This window comes from Trematomus bernacchii, unplaced genomic scaffold, assembly GCF_902827165.1.
Source record: "Trematomus bernacchii unplaced genomic scaffold, fTreBer1.1, whole genome shotgun sequence".
Lineage (NCBI taxonomy): Eukaryota > Metazoa > Chordata > Actinopteri > Perciformes > Nototheniidae > Trematomus > Trematomus bernacchii.
This window is the reverse complement of record NW_022987531.1, coordinates 467,195-490,980: the sequence shown is the minus strand read 5'-3', so window position 1 is coordinate 490,980 and position 23,786 is coordinate 467,195. Positions and strand designations below refer to the sequence as shown.

The window sequence follows — 23,786 nt, the reverse complement described above, 5'->3', positions numbered from 1 at the left end:
TTAGGTCATACCACATATTTTCGATTGGATTAAGGTCTGGGCTTTGACTAGGCCACTCCAAAACGTTTCAATGGTTCCCCTTAAACCACTCTAGCGTTGCTTTAGCAGTATGCTTTGGGTCATTGTCCTGCTGGAAGGTGAACCTCTGCCCAAGCCTCAAATCTCCTGCAGACTGAAACACAGTTTCCTCAAGTATTTAGCTCCATTCATCACTCCTATTTTTACCAGCTTCCCAGTCCCTGCCGATGAGAAACATCTCCACAACATGATGCTGCCACCACCATGCTTCACTGTGGGGATGGTGTTCTGAGGGTGATCAGAGGTGTTGGGTTTGCGCCAGACATAGCATTTACCTTGATGGCCAAAAAGTTCAATTTGTGTCTCATCTGACCACAGGACCTTCTTCCACATGTTTGGGGAATCTTCCACATGCCTTTTGGCGAACTCCAAACGTGTTTTCTTATTTTTTGCCTTAAGCAATGGCTTCTTTCTGGCGACTCTTCCATAAAGCCCAGCTCTGTGGAGTGTACGGCTTACTGTGGTCCTATGTACAAATTCTCCTCTCTCTGCTGTGGAGCTTACCAGCTCCTTCAGGGTTATCCTCGGCCTCTTTGTTGCCTCTCTGATCAATGCTCTCCTTGCACGGTGTGAGAGTTTTGGTGGGCGGCCCTCTCTTGGCAGCTTTGTTGTCGTGGCATATTTTTTCCATTTTAAAATAATGGATTTAATGGTGCTTCGTGATGTTCAAAGTCTGTGAGATTTTTTTATAACCCAACCCTGTCTCATACTTTCCCACAACTTTGTCCCTGACCTGTTTGGAGAGCTCTTTAGTCTTCATGGTGTCGTTTTCTTGCTTAGAAAGGCCACTTGCTGTGGTATGGAAGACGGAGGCCTTCTACAACAGTTGTATAATAATAATTAATTAATCTAATAATTCGAGATAATGAGGCACTTGATTGCACACAGGTGAACTTTATTTAAATAATTGTGTGACTCTGAAGGTCTTTGTTTGGGCTAAATAGCAAAGGGGGTGAATACATATGCACACACCACTTTTCAGTATTACATTTTTTGTTATGTTTTAAAACGTGCTCTTTTTTTCTTTCACTTCACCAATTTTGACTGACTGTGTGGGGGTCTTGCCATAAAATCCCCCCAAAAATATTATATTATTTTTGGTTTTAATGCAAGAAAATAGGAAAAATGGCAAGGGGGGTGAATACTTTCGCAAGGCACTGTATCAACTACAATGTCAGCAGATGGCCTTACATGTTTGCCATGGCAGGAGAATGTCTGCATTCACACACGGAATACTCATACAGTATACTCCGGGTGATTTACCGTACGGTCAGTACATTACAGTTGGCTACGAGGCTAGCTATACATGCTAGCGGAAAACATCGTATTCATGCCAGTTACAATGAATGACCGAACGTAGCAGACTACCCGTATAAGATTGCAATTATAAACACGTTATTGCTAGCCTAATATGAACCACTAGCTTTTGTTCATAGTAGTTTTATTACACTACATTATAGTTGCCGTAACTTCGAGCTACCGTTCATATCGTGTTTGCTACCAAGGTAAACAAGAAAGCTAGGTTAGCATATTAGCTGGCAAGCTTACTGTGTTGATTAGATAGTAGTAGTTGTAGGAGTGTATACCTCAACAATGTAATTATGATCAGTGGAAATGGCCATGACATGGGCCCTTTAACATTAATGAAGCCTCGCCAAGAGCAGACAAGAGAAAGACAGATTTACATGCAACACAACTGTTTCATATTGAGCAGCGACAATTTCACACTGAAAGAAAATGTCTTTCTGTCTGAGCTACAAGGGAAGAGAAACACACTGAAAACCAGATCTAAGAATTATTCAACCTCTGAAAAGAGAAGTGTGGCTTTTGAGTACCATAGTAGTTTAGCAAGATTTGTACCTTTTATCTGGAGTAAGACAAATATATAAAAGGCCTTCTTTATTTTTTTCTGTATGCAGCATTTTCAGCACGTTTAGAGGCAAGGTCTTGGCAAAGCTTAATCGGTTGACCACTTTGGTCTGCAATGAAATGTCTGGAAAGCTGTTAGATGGATTAGAGGTGTGTACACACATTCATGTTACCATAGGAGATTCTACAAATGTTTTTGATTATCTATTCATGTGTTCAAGTGTGTGTTTGTTTTTGGGCAACCAGTGCCTTAATTGTAGAGAGACAGTTGAAACGGATGGACAGAGAGGATGACATGAGGCAAATGGTCCCAAGCCGGATTTGAATCAGGTCCTCCACCTGGGCACCTAGCCCCAGTACCTGAGTGTTTTTTTTTATTTTTTACAGTAAATAAATGTTAAAACTCTTCAAAACCAAGGTCATCTTACCATGTCTTGTTATGCTAGCTGTGTTTGAAAGAAATAGCACTTTTTTTTTTAACCTTTATTTAACCAGATAAAAGCATTGAGATAAAATCTAATTTTCAATGCTGACCTGGCCAAGAAGGCAGCAACGTTACACATAACACAAACATATAAAATACAGAGAACATAACTAAGAAAACAAAAGACGAAAAAGCAGTCACTACATTGTGCACATTAGGACAGTAAGAAAGGTACACTACTTATTACTGCAAGAGCAGCTGGTGGTGAGGACTTCAGACAACTTCAATTTAAAACATGCTATTGAGACAAGTGCCATCAGTTTGAGGCGTGATTGAAGGTCATTCCAAGACCAAGGACCATAATAAAAAAAAGACTCTTTTTTCCAGCCTCAGTCCGCACAGCAGGTACCTGGAACCGTATCCAGGCACTGGATCCGAGGTTGTAAGAGTCACAAACTGGGGCAAATCTGGCACATATTAGTGGAAGCTTACCTAAAATGGCTTTATACATTAATAAAAGCCAATGCTGCATCCTACGCATAGTAAGTGAGGACCATCCAGTTAGGCTATACAGTTTGCAATGATGAGTCCTATAGGGTGCATTTGATATATAACGCAGTGCAGCATGGTAGAGTGGGTCAAGTTTGGCCAAAACAGTGGGACAGGCAAATCTATAAATGGTATCACCGTAGTCCAGCTGGGACAGGAATAAGCCAGAGACCAACCTTTTACGGGAAGAAGTTGAAAAACAACGTTTAAGTCTGTAAAGGAAGCCAAGAGTGAATTTCAATTTCTTTGTTAGAACTTCAATATGGTGTTTGAAGTTCAGATTACTGTCCAACCAAAAGCCCAGATATTTGTAGGTATCGACAAACTCAACAGAGACGCCATCAAGGGTGTCAATGGAGAGGCAAGAGGACGCTGACTTGGGAGCAAAAAGCATTGCTTTGGTTTTCTTACTGTTCAATAGCAGTTTAGAATCAAGAAGCGCATTCTGCAGCGTGATAGAATCTGATTTTAAATTGGAAACGGCCATATCCAGAGAAGGAGCACATGAGTATACAATAGTGTCATCAGCATACATATGATAGGTAGAAAATTGCATCTGATTACAAATATTGTTTACATATAATAAAAAGAGCAAGGGCCCCAAAATAGAGCCCTGTGGAACTCCCTTCTCCAAGGTGACAGGGTCAGAGACAGTACTACCCAACCTGACGCATTGAGTACGGTCGGTTAGATAACTCTGAAACCAGCAAATGGCATTATGACCGAAACGAGACACCAACATAACATTAGACATAATGTGGTGATCTACAGTATCAAATGCTTTGGCTAGGTCAATAAACAATGCAACACAAACTGATTTCTTATCCAAAGCAGCCTTTGTTTGTAGCCTTTATTTAACCAGGTGAAAGCCCCTTGAGATCAAAATATCTCTTTTTCAAGGGTGACCTGCAGCACATTGGTTACACATGTAACATAAAAACAACAGAACAACAATAAGGACGACATACAACATAAATTACAGGGTAGTTTACAAACTCTATTTACAGTGCCTTAATATCGTCTAAGACTTTCAGACTGGCAGTCACAGTACTGTGCTTTGATCTGAATCCAGATTGCATAGGATTAAGGATGTTGTGTGAATTTAAAAAAAGTTTTAGCTGAGTAGAAACTAGGGACTCAAGAATCTTTGATAACACAGAAAGATTTGAGATAGGACGATAGTTATTCAACTCCGTGGGATCACCAGCTTTCAAGAGGGGCGATACCAGAGCTTGCTTCAACACAGCTGGCAGTGTGTGAGTGGACAGGGAGAGATAAAAAATATCAGTAACTGGTTGTGCTATAATCTGAGCTGCAATTTTTAAAAAGAACGGGTCGAGGCCGTCAGGCCCAGCAGACTTTTTAGGATCAATTGAGTGCAAACCCTGTAAGACTTCAGAGACCGAGAAATAAGCGAAATCAAAAACAGGGGAGTTCATCTCTTGACTATGGCTGTGAGTACGACCATTTAGAGAGTCATGCCTTTGCTCATAAAAATGTGACCAGCCTTTTTGAAGTGAGCATTAAAAAGGCATTAGACATACCATCTGAATCTGAAATAAAAGAATCACTGACCTTCAGTTTTTGTGGGAAACTAGAAACCTTCTTGTTCTGAAGTGATTTAATTGTTTTCCAGAATGGTCATTAAAACAATCAGTGGTTAAGCTCAGATAGTAATCAGCTTTAGCTTTTTTAATAAGGGCTGAACATTTATTTCTGAGGACACGAAAAAGAAGCCAGTCATCACTAGTGTTAGACTTTCTAGCTAAGGACCATTGTTTATTTCGATCATGAATTAGATCAGATAGTTCTCTAGTAAACCATGGAGTGTTCCTATTCTTAACTCTGAATTTTCTAAGGGGGGCATGTCTATTAATAATCGATAAAAAGTGATCAATAAAAAAATTGGACGGCAACATCGACAGATGGAATTAACGCTATGAAGTGCCATTTAACCTCCGCCAGATCGTGTAGGAAAGCCTGCTCAGAGAAGTGTTTGAAGCAGCGCCTGAGCACAATAAGGTCCTTGGCTTTGGGCAACTTAGTGCTCCTAACGCAAGCAATAGTGCAATGGTCACTGATATCATTAGGAAAAACACCAACAGACACATACTTATGAGCTGCATTTGTTAGAATGACATCTATAAGGGTATCGTTATTGGGTTTGGGAGGGTTTATTCTAGTGGGACTATCAATAAGCTGAGTTAAGTTCAAAGAATCACAAACCTGCTTAAACTGTGAAGATTTATCACTTAACCAGTCCCAATTTAAATCACCCAGTAAAATGATTTCAGAAGAAAACTTAGACAACAATTCAGTAAGGCTAGTAGTTGCATCCATGATGGCCAATGGAGGCCTATAACAGCCAATAACAGTGAGAGGAGCATTTGCTATAGTTATTTGGACTGCTAGCAACTCAAATGGCCTTGGAATTGAAATTGAGTGAAGGACAGAGCACTGTAGTTTCTCAGCAGTGTATATTGCAACACCACCAGCTCTGCCCTTACGATCAGCTCTGAATACATTATATCCATCAATGTGAATAACAGGGTCAGTGACAGACGGTTTTAACCAGGTTTCAGAAAGTACAACAATATCAGGCTTAGCAACTAAATAATAATAATAATAATAGCTTGCATTTATATAGCGCCTTTCAAGGGACCCAAGGTCGCTTTACAGTAATAGGGCAAAAACAAACATAACAAAACAAAAGTCAGACAGACAAAACAACAGATCGATTAGGGGCCGAAAGCCTTGGCAAACAGATGGGACTTGAGGGCCCTTTTGAAGGCGTCGAGTGTGGGGATGTTGCGAATCTCCGCAGGGAGAGCGTTCCAGAGGGTGGGGGCTGCCACACTGAAGGCTCTGTCCCCGAAGGTTCGCAGTTTGGTGCGGGGGGTGGTAAGCAGGCCAGAGTCTGAGGACCGCAGGTTCCGGGGAGGGGTATGTGGGTGAAGGATGTCCGATAGGTACTGGGGGGCAAGGGCATGGAGGGACTTGTAGGTAAGGAGGAGTACTTTGTAAGATATACGGGACTTGACCGGCAACCAGTGTAGGTGGATGAGGGTGGGAGTGATGTGCTGCCACGGCTTTGTGTGTGCGAGTACCCTAGCAGCACAGTTTTGGACATACATTTTTTGGGAACCCCGAACAGGACACCATTGCAGTAGACCAAGCGGGTGGTGACAAATGCATGTACTAGGGTTTCGGCAACCGACTCCGAGAGTGATGGTCGGAGTCTGGCAATGTTCCTCAGGTGGAAAAAGGCCGATTTGGTCACAGATTTGACGTGGGAATGGAAGGAAAGGGTGGAGTCAAGGATGACACCCAGGTTGTGGGCTTCAGGAGATGGGGAGATGGAGCAGCCGTCGACCTCGAGGATGAAGTCACCAACCTTCTGGAGCAGGGCCTTGGGTGCCACAACCATGAGCTCCGTTTTATTGCTGTTCAGCTTAAGGTAGTTGGAAGACATCCATGTTTTGATGTCATGCAGGCAGTTGAGGGACTGAGGGGGGAGCTGGGAGGATGGAGTGGTGCTGAGATACAGTTGGGTATCATCAGCGTAACAGTGGAAATTGAGTCCATGATGTCGGATGATCTGGCCGAGGGGGAGCATGTAAATGGTGAACAGGAGGGGGCCAAGCACAGAGCCCTGGGGTACACCGCGGTGGACTGGAGCCGGGGGTGAGTTTGAGCCACTGATGGAGACAAACTGTTTCCTGTTATGGAGGTAGGATGTGAACCAGGACAGCGCTGTGCCAGTGACACCTAGGAGGTCTGAGAGGCGGGTGAGGAGGATGTTGTGAGAGATTGTGTCAAACGCTGCAGAGAGGTCCAGGAGGATGAGGATGCTGAGGCGGCCATAGTCGGCAGCAATGAGGAGATCGTTGGTGATCTTGATGAGGGCAGTCTCAGTGCTGTGTTGCTGTCTGAAGCCGGATTGGGAGGGCTCATAGAGCTCATGGTTGGACATGTACAGATGGAGTTGGCCGGCGACCACTCTTTCCAGAGTTTTGCTTAGGAAGGGAATGTTGGAGATCGGCCGGTGGTTCTGGAGGTCGTCGGGGTCCAGGCCGGGTTTTTTGAGTATGGGGGTGACTGAGGCCATTTTGAAGCTGGTGGGGACTATACCAGGAGCCAGAGAAGCGTTGATGATGACCACCATGTAGGGACAGAGGGTGGGTAGGCAGTCCTTGACCAGGGCTGTGGGCATGGGGTCCAGGGAGCAGGTGGAGGTCTTGGCCGAGCTGACCAGTTTGGCCACTTGGAGAGCATCCACAGGGGAGAAGGAGGAGAGGTTGGAGTGGGAGAGGCGCGGCGCTTGGGGTGCGTTACCAGGTGGCTGAGGTGCAGGCAGGGGGGGAGGGCCATTCGCCAGGAGCTGCTGGTGGATGGCCTCGACTTTCGCCTGGAAGAAGTCGAGGAATTTGGAGCACAGATCGGGAGCCCCTGAGGGCTGGGGGGCGTCAGGGGGGCGGAGTAGGCGGTTGATGGTGGAGAACAGGGTTCTGGGGTTGTTTTGCTGGGCACCGATGAGATGGGAGTAGTAGTGAGTCTTGGCATGGGAGAGAGCTTCCTTATACGTTATGACATGGTCACGAAAGGCCAGGAGGTGGACCATGAGGCCAGTTTTTTTGGAGAGCCTCTCCAGCTGGCGACCAGAGGCCTTCAAACGGCGGAGTTCGGTGGTGAACCAGGGGGCAGGGCGGGTGAAGGAAACAGTCCGGGTTTTAATGGGGGCGAGAGAGTTGAGACTGAGGGATAGGGCACTGTTGTAGTGGGCTACCAGGCCGACCACGGTGGAGTCGGAGGGACCCGAGGCCATGTGGGTAGCTATCAGGTCGGATAGGGCCGGTGCACTCACAGTCTTGATGTTCCTAAACATAATGGTGCGTTTAGGATGCTGCCTGGGCAGGGAGACCGGAACAGTGAAGAGGATGGCGTGATGGTCAGATACAGCCAGGTCGAGGCGCTGTAGGTCGGGGGGCGGAGAGCCGGTAGAGCACACCAGATCCAGCGTGTGGCCTTTGATGTGGGTGGGGCCCTGGACATGTTGCTTGATGCTGAAGCAGTCCAAAAGTGAGAGGAATTCAGCAGCGAATGTGCAGTTACTGTTAAAATCACCGAGCAGGAGAGTTGATGGAGACATGGAGCAGAGAGAGGTGAGTAACTCAGACAGCTCAGACAGGAAGGTAGTGGAAGCTTTAGGTGGGTGGTAAATGAGGGCAACCTGGAGCGGAGCAGACCCAGCCAGTTTGAAGACAACACACTCAAATGAGGTGGTAGTAGGTACTGGGAGTTCTTTAACCAGGATGCCAGCTCGGTGGATAACAGCCAAATCCACCGCCACGACCCAGGGAGCGGGGCTTCTGGATGTACAAATAGCCTGGGGGTGAAGTCCTGCTGATTTTGCCATGTCTCTGTTAAGCATAGGATGTCAATCCTTCTGTCGGTGATAATGTCATGGATGAGTAGTGCTTTGTTGTTGAGGGAGCGGGTATTCTGCAGCAAAAATGTCACATAGTTGTTCATAGCTGCTGGGGGGAACAGGGAGGGAGAAACCAGCACATTGTCAGCACAGGCCAGGGACCTCAGGTAGATAGAGCGAACGGGAGGTTTGGTCGGATGACGTCGTTTGTTGTGATGACATCGCCGTGCGACAGACCGTCTGTCAGAAACAACTGCGGGGATAGGAGTTTCGGAGTAGAAAAACTTGCATCTGGATGCCCGGTGTATGTAGCGGGGACGACGCAGAAGCCCAAGGGATTTGATAACGGCAAGGCAGTCGGGGATAGTGTGGTAGAAAAATTACGAAGTTCCAGCGGGGAGTATTGGAGCAGCATCACGAGAAGAGCGGCGAGCCAGCTAGCAGCTAGCACCATTAGCCCTGCAGAAACCGGACCTCGAACCTCGGCAGCGCTGATGGAAAACAGCCCAGTTGGAATGGCAGGACTGAGGGAGGATTCGTGGATAGTCCTGGGAGTGTGGCAGAGAGGAGCCCAGTCGGAGAATTCCGGAACGGGAACTACGCGGATAGCAGAGCGTGATGGTGAGCTCGTTTTGCTAATGGCAGGATGGCAGAGGCTAGGAGCTAAACAGCAGCCAAACATAGTCGGCTGAGCAACGGAGATGGCAGAAACACAAAACCAGAGGAGAACAATCTTTCCGCTGTGTATGGGAATTAAATAGATTGATGGCAGGGAGTGGTAGACACGAGAAGTAAGCGTCGGCATGAAGAGCGGCGAAAAACACGCCAGCGTCCCCTCGACGTCGACGTCTAAAAACCAGGTCTTGAAGAAATCTAATTTGGGCACTAGGCTTCTAGCATTAACATGCAGAAAACCCAATCCTTGCCTACAGCTAAACTCATTCGGAGTTGGCAAATGATGAAAGGAAGCAGAGAAACACTCAGGACCAGGGTTAATGTTAACGTTACCAGAGTAATAGCAGTAACAATATTAACAGTCTGGAAGATGATTTTTTCACATGGGCTCTGGACGCGTCACTCCTCAGGGGGGCGGGGCTGCTCCGATCCTTCGATATTAGCGAGTCCAGAGTCAAAAGGGCATACGGGAGAGCGCATTTCGTGCCATGAAACGTCAGCTTTTGGTAAAAACGATGGAGTCAGCGCTCCAGAGGTTCCACCATCCGAATGTCCGAAGTGAACAGAGACATCGCTGGGAGGCAATCCGTCAGTTTTGCCGACATGAGGGCTGACAATTAATCCCAGGAAAAAAGCGAACACAAGGGTAGCTTTAGGCAACATTGTGCTGCAACACACCCAATTCAGGATCCGCAGCTCAGGTCGATCAGCCCCCGACAGCACGGCAGGACAGACAGCAATCCACAGTCCGAAAGAGCTCAGGCAGAGAGCAAACAATCCAGTCACAGCGAGGCACCGGCACAAAACAGCCCAAAAACTTTTAAAACGTTTTAAAAGCGCAGCAGACCAATTTAAAAACGGGTCTAAAAAGCTAAATAAAAATTATAAAATGTCAGTATGCACAAGAAGTAGTCAATACCAAAAAAAAAGAGAATGAGACAAACACTAACAGAGACAGAGACAGAAACAAATCAACGCGCTGCCATCTTGGAGCACACACCTAACCTTAAACAAACCCCATAATGTAAAAACTGGACCAATCATGTTAAATATTGTCCTGGATTTAGGAAATGTAAAGCTTTCCTGAGCAATTTTTATAAACACATAATTGGAATGTTTTTTGTTTTTTTGGACTGATAAAGTTTACATTTTGTGTTTTAAGAACCTAAACTTTGAAATGTGATATATTGCAATAACTCAAATGCGAAATAGAAAGTGTGTGTGTGTGAGAATGTTAACATGCTCATTAAATGAGAGAATCATAACAATAACGTAACTGTATCAGTACTTTTTCAAGAGTTTGAGAACATGCTTGGTCCCAATAATGGTGAAATGAAGCCTCATGGCAGCCGCTGCTCGATGTGTAGAGCGGGAAAATCTGCATGCTCTTCACAACATCCCAACCCTCTCTTCAAGTGAAATATAAAAGGATTGTTAAACTGACTGCTCCTCAGGAATATGAATTGGGCTGTTTTGCAGCCTGCACATACTGCTCACCATTCACTGTTTAACTATCACACACAGGCTGCAACAAACACACCCTTTGATTTAAATCAATATACTCACATCAAGCAGCGTTCCAAAGAAAAAAAAGGACTTCAGTAATTAATTAAACATGTCAAATGTCCTCTGATAAAAGCCCTGCTGATTGGCTCCAACAATAAAACGGAAACCAGCTTAAAATTCACAAACTGAGGCACAAAATAATATCTGAACCAATTAATCAAACACTATTGTTCTGATAAAAATAAAAAAGCCTCCAAACAAATGTAGTTATTCAGTGCCTTTTGTCCCAATTCCACAGTTAGCATCACAGGCTATGCTGTACATACATGTGAGTCATACAATTGCACCCCATGGGCTAAATCCATCCTTTCAATTAAAATGTTTAACACAGAATTACATTTTAGGTTTTTTTCTTTCATAGTTTTCATCAAAACCTAAATCTATTAAATCTACTGTCAACAACAACATATAGAAAAGACTTCCAATGAATATGTCACATGAACCACGTAAAGAGACGCTTGTCATGGTTGACTTATTCTGTGCACACTGCCCGGTGCTGAAATGAGCCTAATAAAGTAACTAATGATGAATGAAACAATTCAACAATATATTACACCTCATTTGAACCCCTTTGATGGTAAACCTGTAACTACCACACATGTGTGCGTCACAAACACAAACTGGTATCAAACTAAGAGAGCATTTGGACCAACATCAGCTTTGTGTGAAATAATGCTTTCATATAAAATGAGTGCAAACAAAGGGGGCTCTAGCAAAATAACAAAGGGTCACCCGGTAATAAGGTTCTACCAGTTTTGACTTTTAGCCAGCACAGCGCATCATCGCTGAACCCACACAGATTACAGTCTAATACAGGCTGGGCAGAAATGGCGCCAACATATTTGTTTGCATAAAGCAGTAATAGTACTTTATTCTACCATGAGATGGTTTAAAATGTGTGGATAACATATCAATTAAATGTCCAATACCGTAGTGCAAAAGTGTTGAATCTTTTTTTCAGTCTTTGACACTTGCACAACTGTGTCTTTTACATTACGGAAGAGAAACAGATCCCTGTGCATTTGGGATTCGTCCACTGTCTCAAACGTGCCCCGGAGACTGACTCCTAACCCCCCCCCCCCCCCCCCCCGTGTGCTGTTACAGCTGTAGCACAGGGATGTCCACCACAGTGTTCACAGACCTCTGTCCATGCTGCTCTGGGCCAGGTCCAGCAGCTGAGGAGAGCAGGCCTCCAGGATCTGCTGGTGCAGGCGGATGTAGCGCAGGGTCCACCAGGGCAGCATCTGAAATAACACAAAAGTGAAACATGTTAGACTAAACGACAACTTCTCAATTCACAAAAATAATCCACAAGTCATTCCATCAGTTATGATACATTGTGCTCCCCGATGGAGTAGCTGAGATCAAACACCTGACGGGTAAAATAAACCTGAGCTGTCAGACGATTAAACAGCTTTGAACCAACAAGACACATATTTTGTAAGAGAGCTCCTTTTTAACATTACATTATATATGTCATTTATAGAAAATGTTGTATATCATAAAATGGAAATGTGTTATTTTTCTTATGATTTCAATATTCCAATACAACTTTAGCTCTGAAAGTACATGATTGGGTTATTAAATACACTCATCACATGCTGCTCGAGGCCTTTTTGTCACAAACTACCAGAGAGCTGTGTGCTGTGACTCAGTGCTGACCACACATTAAAAACACCCTGCTGCTTTTTGGTCTGACCAGAACACAAAGCGGCAGGGAGAGAATAACTGAATGTCTTGCAGCCATGTAAGTGCTATATTCTCCCTCACATCACACCAAACCCCCCCCCCCCTCCCGCCTCACCCCCCGTACCCTCCTGTTCCCGCTCAGCTCTGGGACAGTGAACCATGTAAATATCTGATCTGTGTGTCAGAGAGGATCTCTCAGGCCTCATTTCCAATGCAAAATGACCCCATCCACTGTTGCATGGTAACATGAAGGTTTAATCGTCTTTCCCACTGAATCAATATGCTCCAGCACACACACACAAACACACTCCAAGCCGTTCACACATATCTTCATCATGTCAGCATTCACAAGCACACCGTCTCCTGACTGGCACTACTTCTCTTTCTCCCTCCTTATTTATTGTTGTGCACTGGGCTATGAGCGGCTGCCAGACACTGCTGGAATATAGATGAACAGAGTTGGGTACAGGAGAGGGGGGGGGGGGGGGGGTTAGACTTTTTCATTGAAGGACAGGATCGTAACATTTCCGTCATAATCCATTATTACCCGTCGGGTCTGTACACAAGTCGTTGAGCGCTGACGGGGGGGGTGGGGTGTGAGGTAGAGCATGCTCGTAAACTGTCAATGAGGGGGGGGGGGGGGGGGGGAGCACACGCTCGTGAACTGTTTGCGCCGGAGCCTCGCTGCGGGGAAACTTTGGCGCTGTTCCGAGTTTGTTCTAATCTGTCAAAATGACGTACTGCTTTCAGATTTTCCCGTCATTGTTAAAAATCATAGACGGAAAATATTCGGTTAACGCGACCACTGGCAGGAAGAGCCAATTAACGCAGTTTAGTAAGTGGCTTCAACCACACTGCAGGAACCTATTAAGAAACGAGATTGGTTTGTTTTCCTGGCCAAAGCTGGTGACAATTTTCTCTAAATGTTGGCTCATTATATGTAAAGATCTTACCATCATAAGCAATGAACACACATGCAGATAAAAACGAAAAGAGGCAGAGTGTTGCATGAAAAAAGATACCAGCTGGGCTTGTGATGTAAGAAAACTGCTAACCCATCAGCTAATAATAGTGCGGCTGTGGCTCAAATGCTGAAATCCCTATGTTCCCTCCAGTGGGGATTTCTCTCCCCTTCATCAAACCTGGGGATTGCACATCAAACCTTATTGAAGCCATACAGTTTTCATGGAACCTTAAGCACTGCATTGACTGTAGCTCTGCTCCCGTAAACACATGCATAGACTCACTTTAACCAGGAAGCAGGGGCACAGGCACATCCCAATGGGCACTTCACCAGCAGCATCAAATAGGCTAACATGTTCAGGGACTGAAGTGCTAACAGTTGACTAGAACTCCTAAAAAATAACTGATCAGGAGGAGTTTGTAGTGACAGAAAGAGCATCTTACCTGGAGGCTGTCCATCTCTGAGGAGCACTTGGTGAGAATAACCCTGGCCAGCAGGAGGAGGAGGGGGTTGGCCACCAAGCTGTACACAGACTCCCCGTCTATCAGCAGGCTGGAGTGGATCGCATCCACCAGGGCCTGTGGCTGCCAGTCAAAGATATGCACATTTAAATTGAATAATATAAATAATAATAGTACAAATAGATAATTATTCACACTTTGCACAGTGATTAAAGCTGCTTCACAAGCAAGTCAGGGTTAAGTCCTGATACAAAAAGGAGGAAAGGGAGGGAGGAGTGGAGGATTAGAGGTCAAAAGCATGAGTGAAAAGGTGAGCTTTGAAGGGCTTTTTTGAGGGATGTCAAAGTGTTGGCCTTTCAGATGTCGAGGGGGTTCCTGGAGGAGTGGGGGGGGGGGTCTGCAGCAAAGGCCCCGTCGCCCCAGGTCTGGAGCTTAGTCCTGATGGTCTGCAGCAGGTTAGCATCAGCAGACCTGAGGTGACGGGTAGGTAGGTGTGTATTTTGCTGGAGGCGGTCACAGAATTGGGGGAGGGGGTGCAGTTCAGTGGGGGTAAGCATGCGGACAGCAGAGTTTGTGACATTTAAAGCTCCCATGTCATGCTTTTCCGGTTATTACCCGTCCCCTTGTGTGTTATGAAGGTTTTTATGCATGTAAACGGTGTGCAGAGTCAAAACCCTCAAAGTACACCCTGTAGCGAGTAAAACTCTAACACAGAAAATACCTCCCCAAAACGCCTCGTTGGAGATACGTCACTGCCCATTTGAGTCTTCCATTTAGTTCCGGGTACCGCCTGATGTCATGCGGTACCCGGAACGAAATAGACCAATCCCGAAGAGCTATGGCCACACCAGCAGCGGCGTGTTCCTCCTCCAGAGGTTCGAAGAACCGGCATTTCACAGACGAAAGCTTCCAAAAACATTGCCCAGTTTGAGGCCGGATATGCACAGCTTGTTTGGACCGTTTGGAGCAGGGGAAGATCTGGGTATACAACCTGTAAGTTTGCATTGTTATTTGTGTATTTATCAAACAAGACTGTTTAAATGTGTAAACTGTGTTGGACTGCTAAGCCATTGACACAGTGCTAACTGTGCTAACTAAGTTGCTAGAGTTTCCATATATCAACTCTAATATCAGCAGATGGCCTTGCATACATGTATCTCATAGCAGGAGAATGTCTGCATTCACACACAAAATACCTATTGACAGTATACTGCGGGTGATTTGCCGGTCAGTCGCGAAACGTAATTACATTATAGCTGGCGTAGCGATCTAACACACGGAGCTTGAGCTAGTTTTGGTCAGAAAAACATTTTTGTGATGCTACGTTGCTAGCGTTTAAATATATCAACTACAATGTCAGCAGATGGCCTTACATGTTTGTCATGGCAGGAGAATGTCTGCAGTCACACACACGGAATACTCATACAGTATACTCCGGTTTACCGTACATATACTGCATGTAGCTAACGAGGCTAGCTGTATGCTAGCGCAAAACAATGTATTCATGCAAGTTACATTGTATGGTAGCAGAATACCCGTATACGATTGCAATTATAAACACGTTATTGCTAGCCTAATATGAACCACTAGCTTTTGTTCATAGTAGTTTTATTACACTGCATTATAGTTGCCTTTCCTCCAAGCTAACGTTCATATCGTGTTAGCTACCAAGGTAAACAAAGCTAGGTTAGCATATTAGCAGGCAAGCTGTTCATTACACAACTACTACTAACGAATCTAAAACAACTAAGTTTCTCTAATATTTTGTGATTTGCATTTGATTTCGTCCAGCCAGATCCTGGCGGACAATCCATGACGGGGGAAGGGATTCTACTACTACTGAGGCCTCGTGGTAAAAGGCACCGCACCGCACCGGCTGTGCGCAGGCAAGAGGAGGAGGAATGGATGATATACCGTGTATATATGTATATTTATGTTCATTTTGTACATTTCTAAAAATAAAGTTTAATGGAAATACTTAGTAGGCCTATCCTTTCTTTCCTGAATTCATATATAGCAAACCATGATTTGATTTCTCATCAAACAGTAGTAGTTTATAACGGGTAAAAATAACTTACTCTTTGTTATGAGAGTAGCTCGTAGGCCACAACGGAAAGACAAGGAGACATACACGAGTTTACAAAACCACGGCACATTTATTGTGGTAAATGCAAAGATAGGTGGTTGAGAGGATCGCAGAGTTAGTCTTCCTGCAGCCGCTTTGGAGAGAGACTGGGGCCGTAGTGTCCGGAGGTGTCCGTGATCGTGCTGATTAGCTTCTTCAGCTCCACCCCATCGTAAGACAAAGGCCCTGGGGCCGTCACACTCTTCTATAACAACAGTTAAAAATATATATGTATATAAAATATACCGCTGTACCGACGCCATGATAAGACTGATGTTACGCTGAGAGCAGCCGGGAAAAGCACTGACATGGGCGCAGCCTCTCTGGTGGTTGACTAATCAGAACGAGTGGCCGAGCTGACCAATCGGAGCACACTAGGCTCACAGGGAGGGGGGGGCAAGAGCTCCAACGAGTCGTTTAGTGGAGAAAGTGAATACTGCTGAATACACATGCTTGACAGAGATGCTGTATGCGAAACCAATGTGAGTTTGGAAAATTGCACAGTATAAATCTATTTTAGTATACCTCAACAATGTAATTATGATCAGTGGAAATGGCCATGACATGGGCCCTTTAAGTGTTTTGAAGATATAGGCAGGGGTGCACATAACTGGTACGCAGGTACGCATGCGCGGCAACAATCTGAAATGCGTAACGTCACTTGTGTCACAACGCGCCTTTGCGTACCTGATAGGTCATCAAAACAAAACACATATTTCGCCTACACATGTTTCTTGTCAATACTCAGTGGAGTAAATTATTAGACATGTCCAAAAAAAACAAAGACATTAAGCAGCCACTTTGCCGTTTCGCTCCCTGCTAAAATCTTCAGACTTTCTATGACTGATTGAACTGGGTGCTGGCCGTGCCGCGCAGGGCATAACCGACGGACCTGTGAAGCTTCACAGGAGGCAGAGGCTTAGATCACTGGACGACAGAGTTGGTCGCCGTGTGCACAGACGGAGCTGCTGTTAACGTCGGTGTGTACAACAGAATTGTACCAAAACTACGTCAACTGGCTGCGGTGGGAGACTCCCCTGTGCACATTCTGTGCCCCGCGCACACACTGGAGAACTGCGCAAAATCAGCTGATCACAACGTTCACGCTCTGTGGTCAAGCTGCTGCAGTTTTATTTACAACAAAGTGGAGTAAAACACACAGATGCAAACTTACTCAGGCTGTTAATGGAAGAGTTTGAAATCAGACAGGGTTAGGTGGATGAAGTGTTACTCAAGTAAAATTAGAAAAGTATTATCATCAACACCTAGTTAAAGTAGCGACAGTAAAAGTAGTCATTTTGCAGATTGGTCCATTTCATAATAATGTATATGATATGTTTTATAATCATTGATCATTAAAGTGTTTAAAAATTAGTTTGAATGACTTTGTATAGGCTACTGCAGGGTAGCTTGTGAATTTACTCCAGGTGGAACTAAAGTCTGATTTAACACTTGATTATATTTTCACATCATTCATCCACATCTGTAAAGTAACTAAAGGTATTAAATAAATGTAGTGGAAGAAAAGTACATGATTTACCTCTGAACTGTAGTGGAGTAGAAGTACAAAGTAGCATAAAATAGAAATACTCAAGTAAACTACAAGTATCTTAAATTGTACCTAAGTACAGTACTTGAATAAATGTACTTTGTTACTTCCCACCTCTGAAATCAGATATGACTACAAGTCATGTGATAATTTCTTAGTATTTGATCCTTCAACTTGGCCTCAGGAAATGCAAGGACTTCACAGTTTTGGCAACAAGTTTTGGAGAAAGCAAATTGGAGGCTTACAAAGAGACAGGGAGGTGCATCTTCATCATCTTCATCATCTAGCATGCAAGAAGTGTAAATAGAGGACAGTGAAGGAGACACTGAGGAGGACAGTGAGGAAGACTGCACTTATTAACACCACGCTTCATGTGGGGTGAGTACCAAACGCTGTCTCCTGGTACTCATCTGAGTAACTCACTCAAAAAGTTATGTGCACACCTGGATATAGGCATGGTAACCGCGGAGAATGATGTTGCAGTCATCAGGTCAGGATGTAACGGGGGTGTGACCAGGAAGCAAAGCTTTGGAGGGAGCTTCTGTGTGTCAGGACGGCGTAGCAGTCCATGTTTTGAGACGGCATCATTGTTGAGCTGTATTATAAATCATTTTCAGCTGAATATGTTACGATGAGCCATCTTTGTTAACCCTTTCACCCGTGCCATTATGCATGTAGGGTACACAGTGTTATAACACAGGCTCCTGGAGTGACAGCATGGATAAATAATTGATGCCAAAGGAATTACTTTGACAAAAGAAACGGCCATCTATCCTGGTGTTATGGCATTGTGAGACACGCCATTCAGCTTCAGCGCCTGGAGGAAGCAGTCTCCTCAACCTGCTGTAATTAGGACCCCAGAGACGCTTCATTACTGCAGATCTCCTGCACCGTGCCGCTGAGGCAGGGAAAGAGAGAGTACCGAGTACGACCGGGAGTGGCGGCGCCAGAGTATTTGTGTTGGGTAATCTATGGTAGGGCTAACCCATACAGTGGTGGGGCTCAAGTCAGTATTTGCAATGTAATTACATACACGCTATATCGCCCCCCTTGACAGTGAAACGTCACGCCAGAGAATTTCCACACCTTTAGTGTATAAAACTCGGGGAGTCCTCTGCACATTTGAAGAAAATAAATAAAATTAAAATGGGCCCACTTTAAAATAAATAAAACATATAGCTGAACCCTAGACATAGTTAACAAATGTAATTATGACTGAAGATCGTCAGCTGTCTTCCTCTTCCGTGTTTTTCCTCCAATGCGTAAAGGCTGCAGCACCTTTGACAACTTCTCTCCACATATCAAACATACCGGTAAGCCAGCATCGTTTGCTGTGAAAGCATATAACCAGAGGTGCACACAACTTTCCCAGTGAGGTACTCAGATGAGTACCTGGAGTCAGTGTTTGGTACTCCAACGCATATTTGAGTTGACCTAATTAAAACCGTTTTTTTATGTGTCACAGTATCACCTCAAAATACGAAACATTTTCCACCGTGCAACAAAATATAAAAAGTCCTACAAATATTTGTATTTTATTTCCTTCTTATTTTTGTCTAAGCTCAAGGGAGCCAGAGTAGAGGGCTTAAAGAGCCGCAGACCCTGTCCTAGTTCTTCCTGTTGAGCACTAGCATTTTATTTAGGATCATTTACAGCGACACTGCGGTGATCAGATCCATCCTCTGTTAGTGACATCAGGACCAATACATTTCATATGAGGACATTTTTTATAACTCTGTAGTGTCTTGTGGTGTAGATCAGTGGTTCTCAAATGGGGGTACCCGGACCCCTAGGGGTACGTTGGAGTACTGCAGGGGATACGTGAGATTTATTTTATGTTAATGAAAAAAACCAACATAAGTAATGCATTTAAACAAACTACTAATAGTAGATTAACTACTTTATTCAAAAGTTTACAGTAATTCTGGATAATAAAATGGGAAAAATAAACAGGGTGCTCTCTTTTCCTCTCTCTCTCCTGACAGCCCGTCAGTCTCGTGCAGCTCGCTGAACCTGTAATAAGTGACCCGACAGTAAAAAATAAATATATTTATAACTAGTTTAGCTAGTTCCAGAGTAAATAAACTAGCTAAGTGTGTTAGGTCTAACTCTTAGTGTATTTTGCTCCCCTCACCGGTCCGTCACAGCGGGGGAGCTGTGATCCGGAAGAGCTGCGTGTTCTCCGTCAGCAGCAGCTGATCTGATCTCTGATCTCTCTCTCGCGTCCGGTTATACTTCACTCGCGTTTATGTCCAAATCTATCAGATCTAGCTAGTTCTAGTTAATGATATGACTGCCTGCTTATCAAAGGACCTAAACAATAAGCGTTGCTTGGCAACGGCGTGTGGCCACAAAGTATAGCGCAGCATTATGCATATATATGAGGGGTCAAAATCCCATGCTCATAAAATGCTCATATATATTTTTTCTCTTCATTCCCCACGCCCCAAAATAAATAAATATACACATTTTAGGAAAAGTAACGAAGTTTGAGCAGTGTGGGTTTTATATTAACAGAGTTACACATATTTCAAAACGCAAAGTGTAATAACTGCAGTTGCCTCCCTGTCAGAATGACAAAGATCCTCAGTGAAGCGCAAGCCCATGTTTCTCACTAAATTGTAAGTACAACTTATTAAAAAGATCAGTTCAATGCAACTAATGTCGTCTTAGTGTTATTGCATGATGTTAAAATTGGTTTGCCATGAATTTAGTGATGGATTGTAAACATTTGAAACGTAGCATTTAAGTGTTTCTCAGTTACAAGGTTGTTGTTTTAATAAATCAGACACTGATGGTGCAGCGCTGTACTGTACCTCTTTATATAGGCATTGTGTACCTAACAAATTGTTATTGCGCTGATCAGGGGGTACTTGGCTGAATTTTTTTTTCAAAGGGGGTACATTATTGAAAAAAGTTTGAGAACCACTGGTGTAGATGACCCCTACTTTGAGGAGCTACGAAAAGTACCAAAACATATCGTGTCATTAGGCGCGTTCACACCAAGTACTTTGCCGTATTTAGTGCCGGCACTCAGTGCCCCGGCACTTATTACCCCAGGGCATTTAGTACAGATTGCGTTCACACCGGAGTACTTTTCCCTGAGGGAAGATTACGCAAATGAGCCACGGCCGGAAGTCCCCGGAGTTGGGGACTGGCTTCAGTAGAAGCTCCTGGGACTCCCAGCAGCTTCTACTGAAGCCTTCCGAGTAAATCGCCAGAACGCCGACACCTCCTCATCTCCCATGTTTTATTTTGAGTTGCCATAAGTTAGTCTCTCTGCGTTTGTGCGCTGGGCGAATGCTAATGCTAATAATGCTAATGCCAGAATAATAAAATGGCGGCTCTACAAAACATTTCAGAGTTGTACGGGGCGTGGTTTGCAATTCGCCCAGCCAATCAGAACTGGGGCACTTTTTTCCCCCAGGAAAGTACCATCTCTCAGCAGGCACTAAAAATGGGGGTAAAAGTTTGCGAGATTAAGTGCTCTTTTTGGTGTGAACGCGACATAAGGGGTACTAACGGAACTAAACGCGAAAAGTACGGTGAAAAGTACTCCGGTGTGAATGCGGCTATTAGCCGCTTTCACACCAAGTACTTTGCCGTACTTAGTTCCCAGCACTTAGTTCCCCCATGGAACTAAAGAGCAGATCACGTTCACACCGGAATAAGTCCCTGAGGGAAGATTACGCAAATGAAGCCACTGACGTCACTTCTTCTTCTTCTGCTTTGGGTTTACTGGCAGGCCGCAAACAACTTCACGGCGTATAATGCCACCCGAAGTCCCCGGCCGGAAGTCCCCGGAATTGGGGACTGGCTTCAGTAGAAGCGGCTGAGTAAATCGCCAGAACGCCAGTAAATCGCCAGAACGCCGACACCTCCTCATCACTCCACCGCTCCCATGTTTTTTTTTGTGTTGCCATAAGTTATTCTCTCTCCGTTGGTGCGCGGGGCTAATGCTAATAATGCTAATGCCAGCAAATATAATGGCGGCTTCACAAAACTTTTCAGAGTTTTACGGGGCGTGGTTTGCAATTCGCCCAGCCAATCAGAAATTTGAACTTTTTTCTCCCCAGGAAAGTACCACCTCTCTAGCAGGGACTGAAAAGGGGGGGAAAGTTCTCATGAACTATGTTCTCTTTTTGGTGTGAACGCAAAATCCCAGGAACTATCGGAACTAAAAGGGAAAAGTACTCCGGTGTGAAAGCGCTAAATATACACAATGTACACATATTTATTGTTACAATAAGCAGTATTTTATTCAACTGTACAGTATTTAATTTTACATTCTGTCTTACGCTCATCTTATTCTATTTAACGTGTATATAGTTTACTTCTTTCTTCTGTTTCGTTTTGCAATATTTGTATTCTTCGTTAACAAAGCAATGTTAAGTTTTCTCCTAATCTCCTTTTATCATTTTGTCAAGAGTCCAGTTTTAATTGTTTTGTTACTTTTACACAATTGCCAAAAAAGAAGTGTTGAAAATCGTACCTACCCATCATGCTTTCAGTTGAGGACTTCATTAATGGTTTGGTAACATTCCCATTAACATAAACTTATCAGCACTTAAGAGTTAGTTTGACGCGAAGATATCAAATCAGAGACAGACACAAACAGAGGAGAGAGATGAGACAGCATCATACCTCAGAGGAGAGCAGGGCCGGTGGCAGCAGGTCGGAGATACTGATGGAGACAGGAGGACCGGTCCAGTTACTCTGAGCAAACAGGTGGAGGCAGGACACTGCCAGGGCCATCAGCGCCAGCTGCCTGCAGCAGAGAACACACACTGGGTTAGCAGACAGAAAGACTGGAGAGAAAAGATCACGTCTACAGAAGCTCAAATGCTCACAACTACAATGTTCTCCAGCCAGACAAGTTGTAGTTTAAATCCTTGGCCGTGCGAAATTTGCCACTAACCCTATCTGGACATTTTCAGAGAAGTTTTTATTATTCGCATACATTCTAGAGTAATGGTCAAAAACATTATGTGAGGATACATTGACCTTGAAACAAAATGCAATTATTTCCGAATTCATTGAATGTTTGATATGAAGAAAATTACATCAATTAATTCCTGAGATATCACATTCACACCCGGATGTACAGATAACCAGGAAGAAAAAGGTATAGTGACAGGGATTTAGAGTCAGGCCACGACTAGCGATATGCATTGCAGTCTTTCTATTGGACTGAGGAGATGAGGGAAGGTGTACACAAAAAAGGAAGAGGATCCAAATGGAGGAGGAACAAAATGTGCTGCATTTAACATTTACAAAGGACAGCTCTTGCCCCAGAGAGCAAAAATGGCAGATGTTAAGCTTTCATCATTCAAAATGGAAAACAAGCACTCTCGTGCTCAACTGCTCTCACTGCCAAACACAACTCCTCAGGTCAATGTTAAGACACTCATTTATATACCATCAATTACAGTTTGTTACAGAAATCCCAATGAGTCCTCTGATGTCAAAGTTATCTCATAATTTGGAGTTCACTTTTCTTTTGTTTGCTGAAGAAACAGATGGTACTCTGAGCCTCTGAATGTCTGACGGATGGCCAGTACAGCAGGCCACAGAAGGACATTGTAAACAAGCTAGCCTCAATCGCTGTAGACTACAAGCTAATGATAGATCATGTTTTGTTAGCAGTGGTGTTAAAAGAATAATGGCTCCATCATTTAGCAACTCATTTATTGGAAATGACGGACAGGCTGCCTCTGCTGTTTGTCTGAGGATCTGGAGTGTAAAAGTCTTCAAACCAAACTATTTAGCCAGTCCTTTTTAATTAAGAATTCGTATTTTTTTACATTATTTTATCTAATTTAGTTTTTATTGTATTGAATTTGTGAATCAAATATTACTTTATGTCTAATCACTCATTTTATTGTAATGAATTAATGTATTTTCTCTAGTTTCCTGCTGTTTTTCTACTAGTGGTGTTTTTTTTTCTCATTTTTATTATTTTATTCTTAACATTCTAACGTCTCACATGCATTGGTCCAAAATAGCAAAATTGTAAAAAAAAAAAAGTTAAAATGGAATTTAAAAATAAAGTTTGACCTGTTGGTGTGTTCATTGTTGGTGCCACAGGTGAGGTACTGCAGCACCTGTTTCTCCAGGTAGGCCTCGATGTCCTCCCCCTCACTGCAGCTGCCATCTCCCCTAAGCAGGTCCAACACCTGGGGGCTCAGCAGGACCGCCTCCAAGTCCCCCTCCATCAGGGACTTCAGCAGAGGGCCCGCCTCTGGAAGAACCAAGATTAGAGTTCACATTCAGGACATTCTTACCATTTAGTTCAAATTAAGTTCACATGAAAACAATGCAATTGCTACTGCAGGTGCAACATTTAACTGCATAAGGATATCTGATAAATATGAATTTTTGCAGGAAATCTTATGCACTACGATTGAAT

The 23,786-nt window shown here is 44.1% G+C and overlaps 1 protein-coding gene across 1 annotated transcript in view; it reads right to left on the bottom strand.

Annotated features, from left to right (window-relative positions):
• The window catches only part of ttc27 (tetratricopeptide repeat domain 27), a 74,883-nt gene that overhangs the window by 37,244 nt on the left and 13,853 nt on the right, over positions 1 to 23,786 (bottom strand). The window contains exons 2-5 of the mRNA XM_034122400.1: positions 23,435 to 23,618; positions 22,022 to 22,145; positions 13,686 to 13,826; positions 11,731 to 11,833 (exon numbers count right to left, since the gene is read on the bottom strand). Coding sequence (XP_033978291.1) covers positions 11,731 to 11,833; positions 13,686 to 13,826; positions 22,022 to 22,145; positions 23,435 to 23,618 — 552 coding nt within the window. The remainder of the gene's footprint in view (positions 1 to 11,730; positions 11,834 to 13,685; positions 13,827 to 22,021; positions 22,146 to 23,434; positions 23,619 to 23,786) is intronic.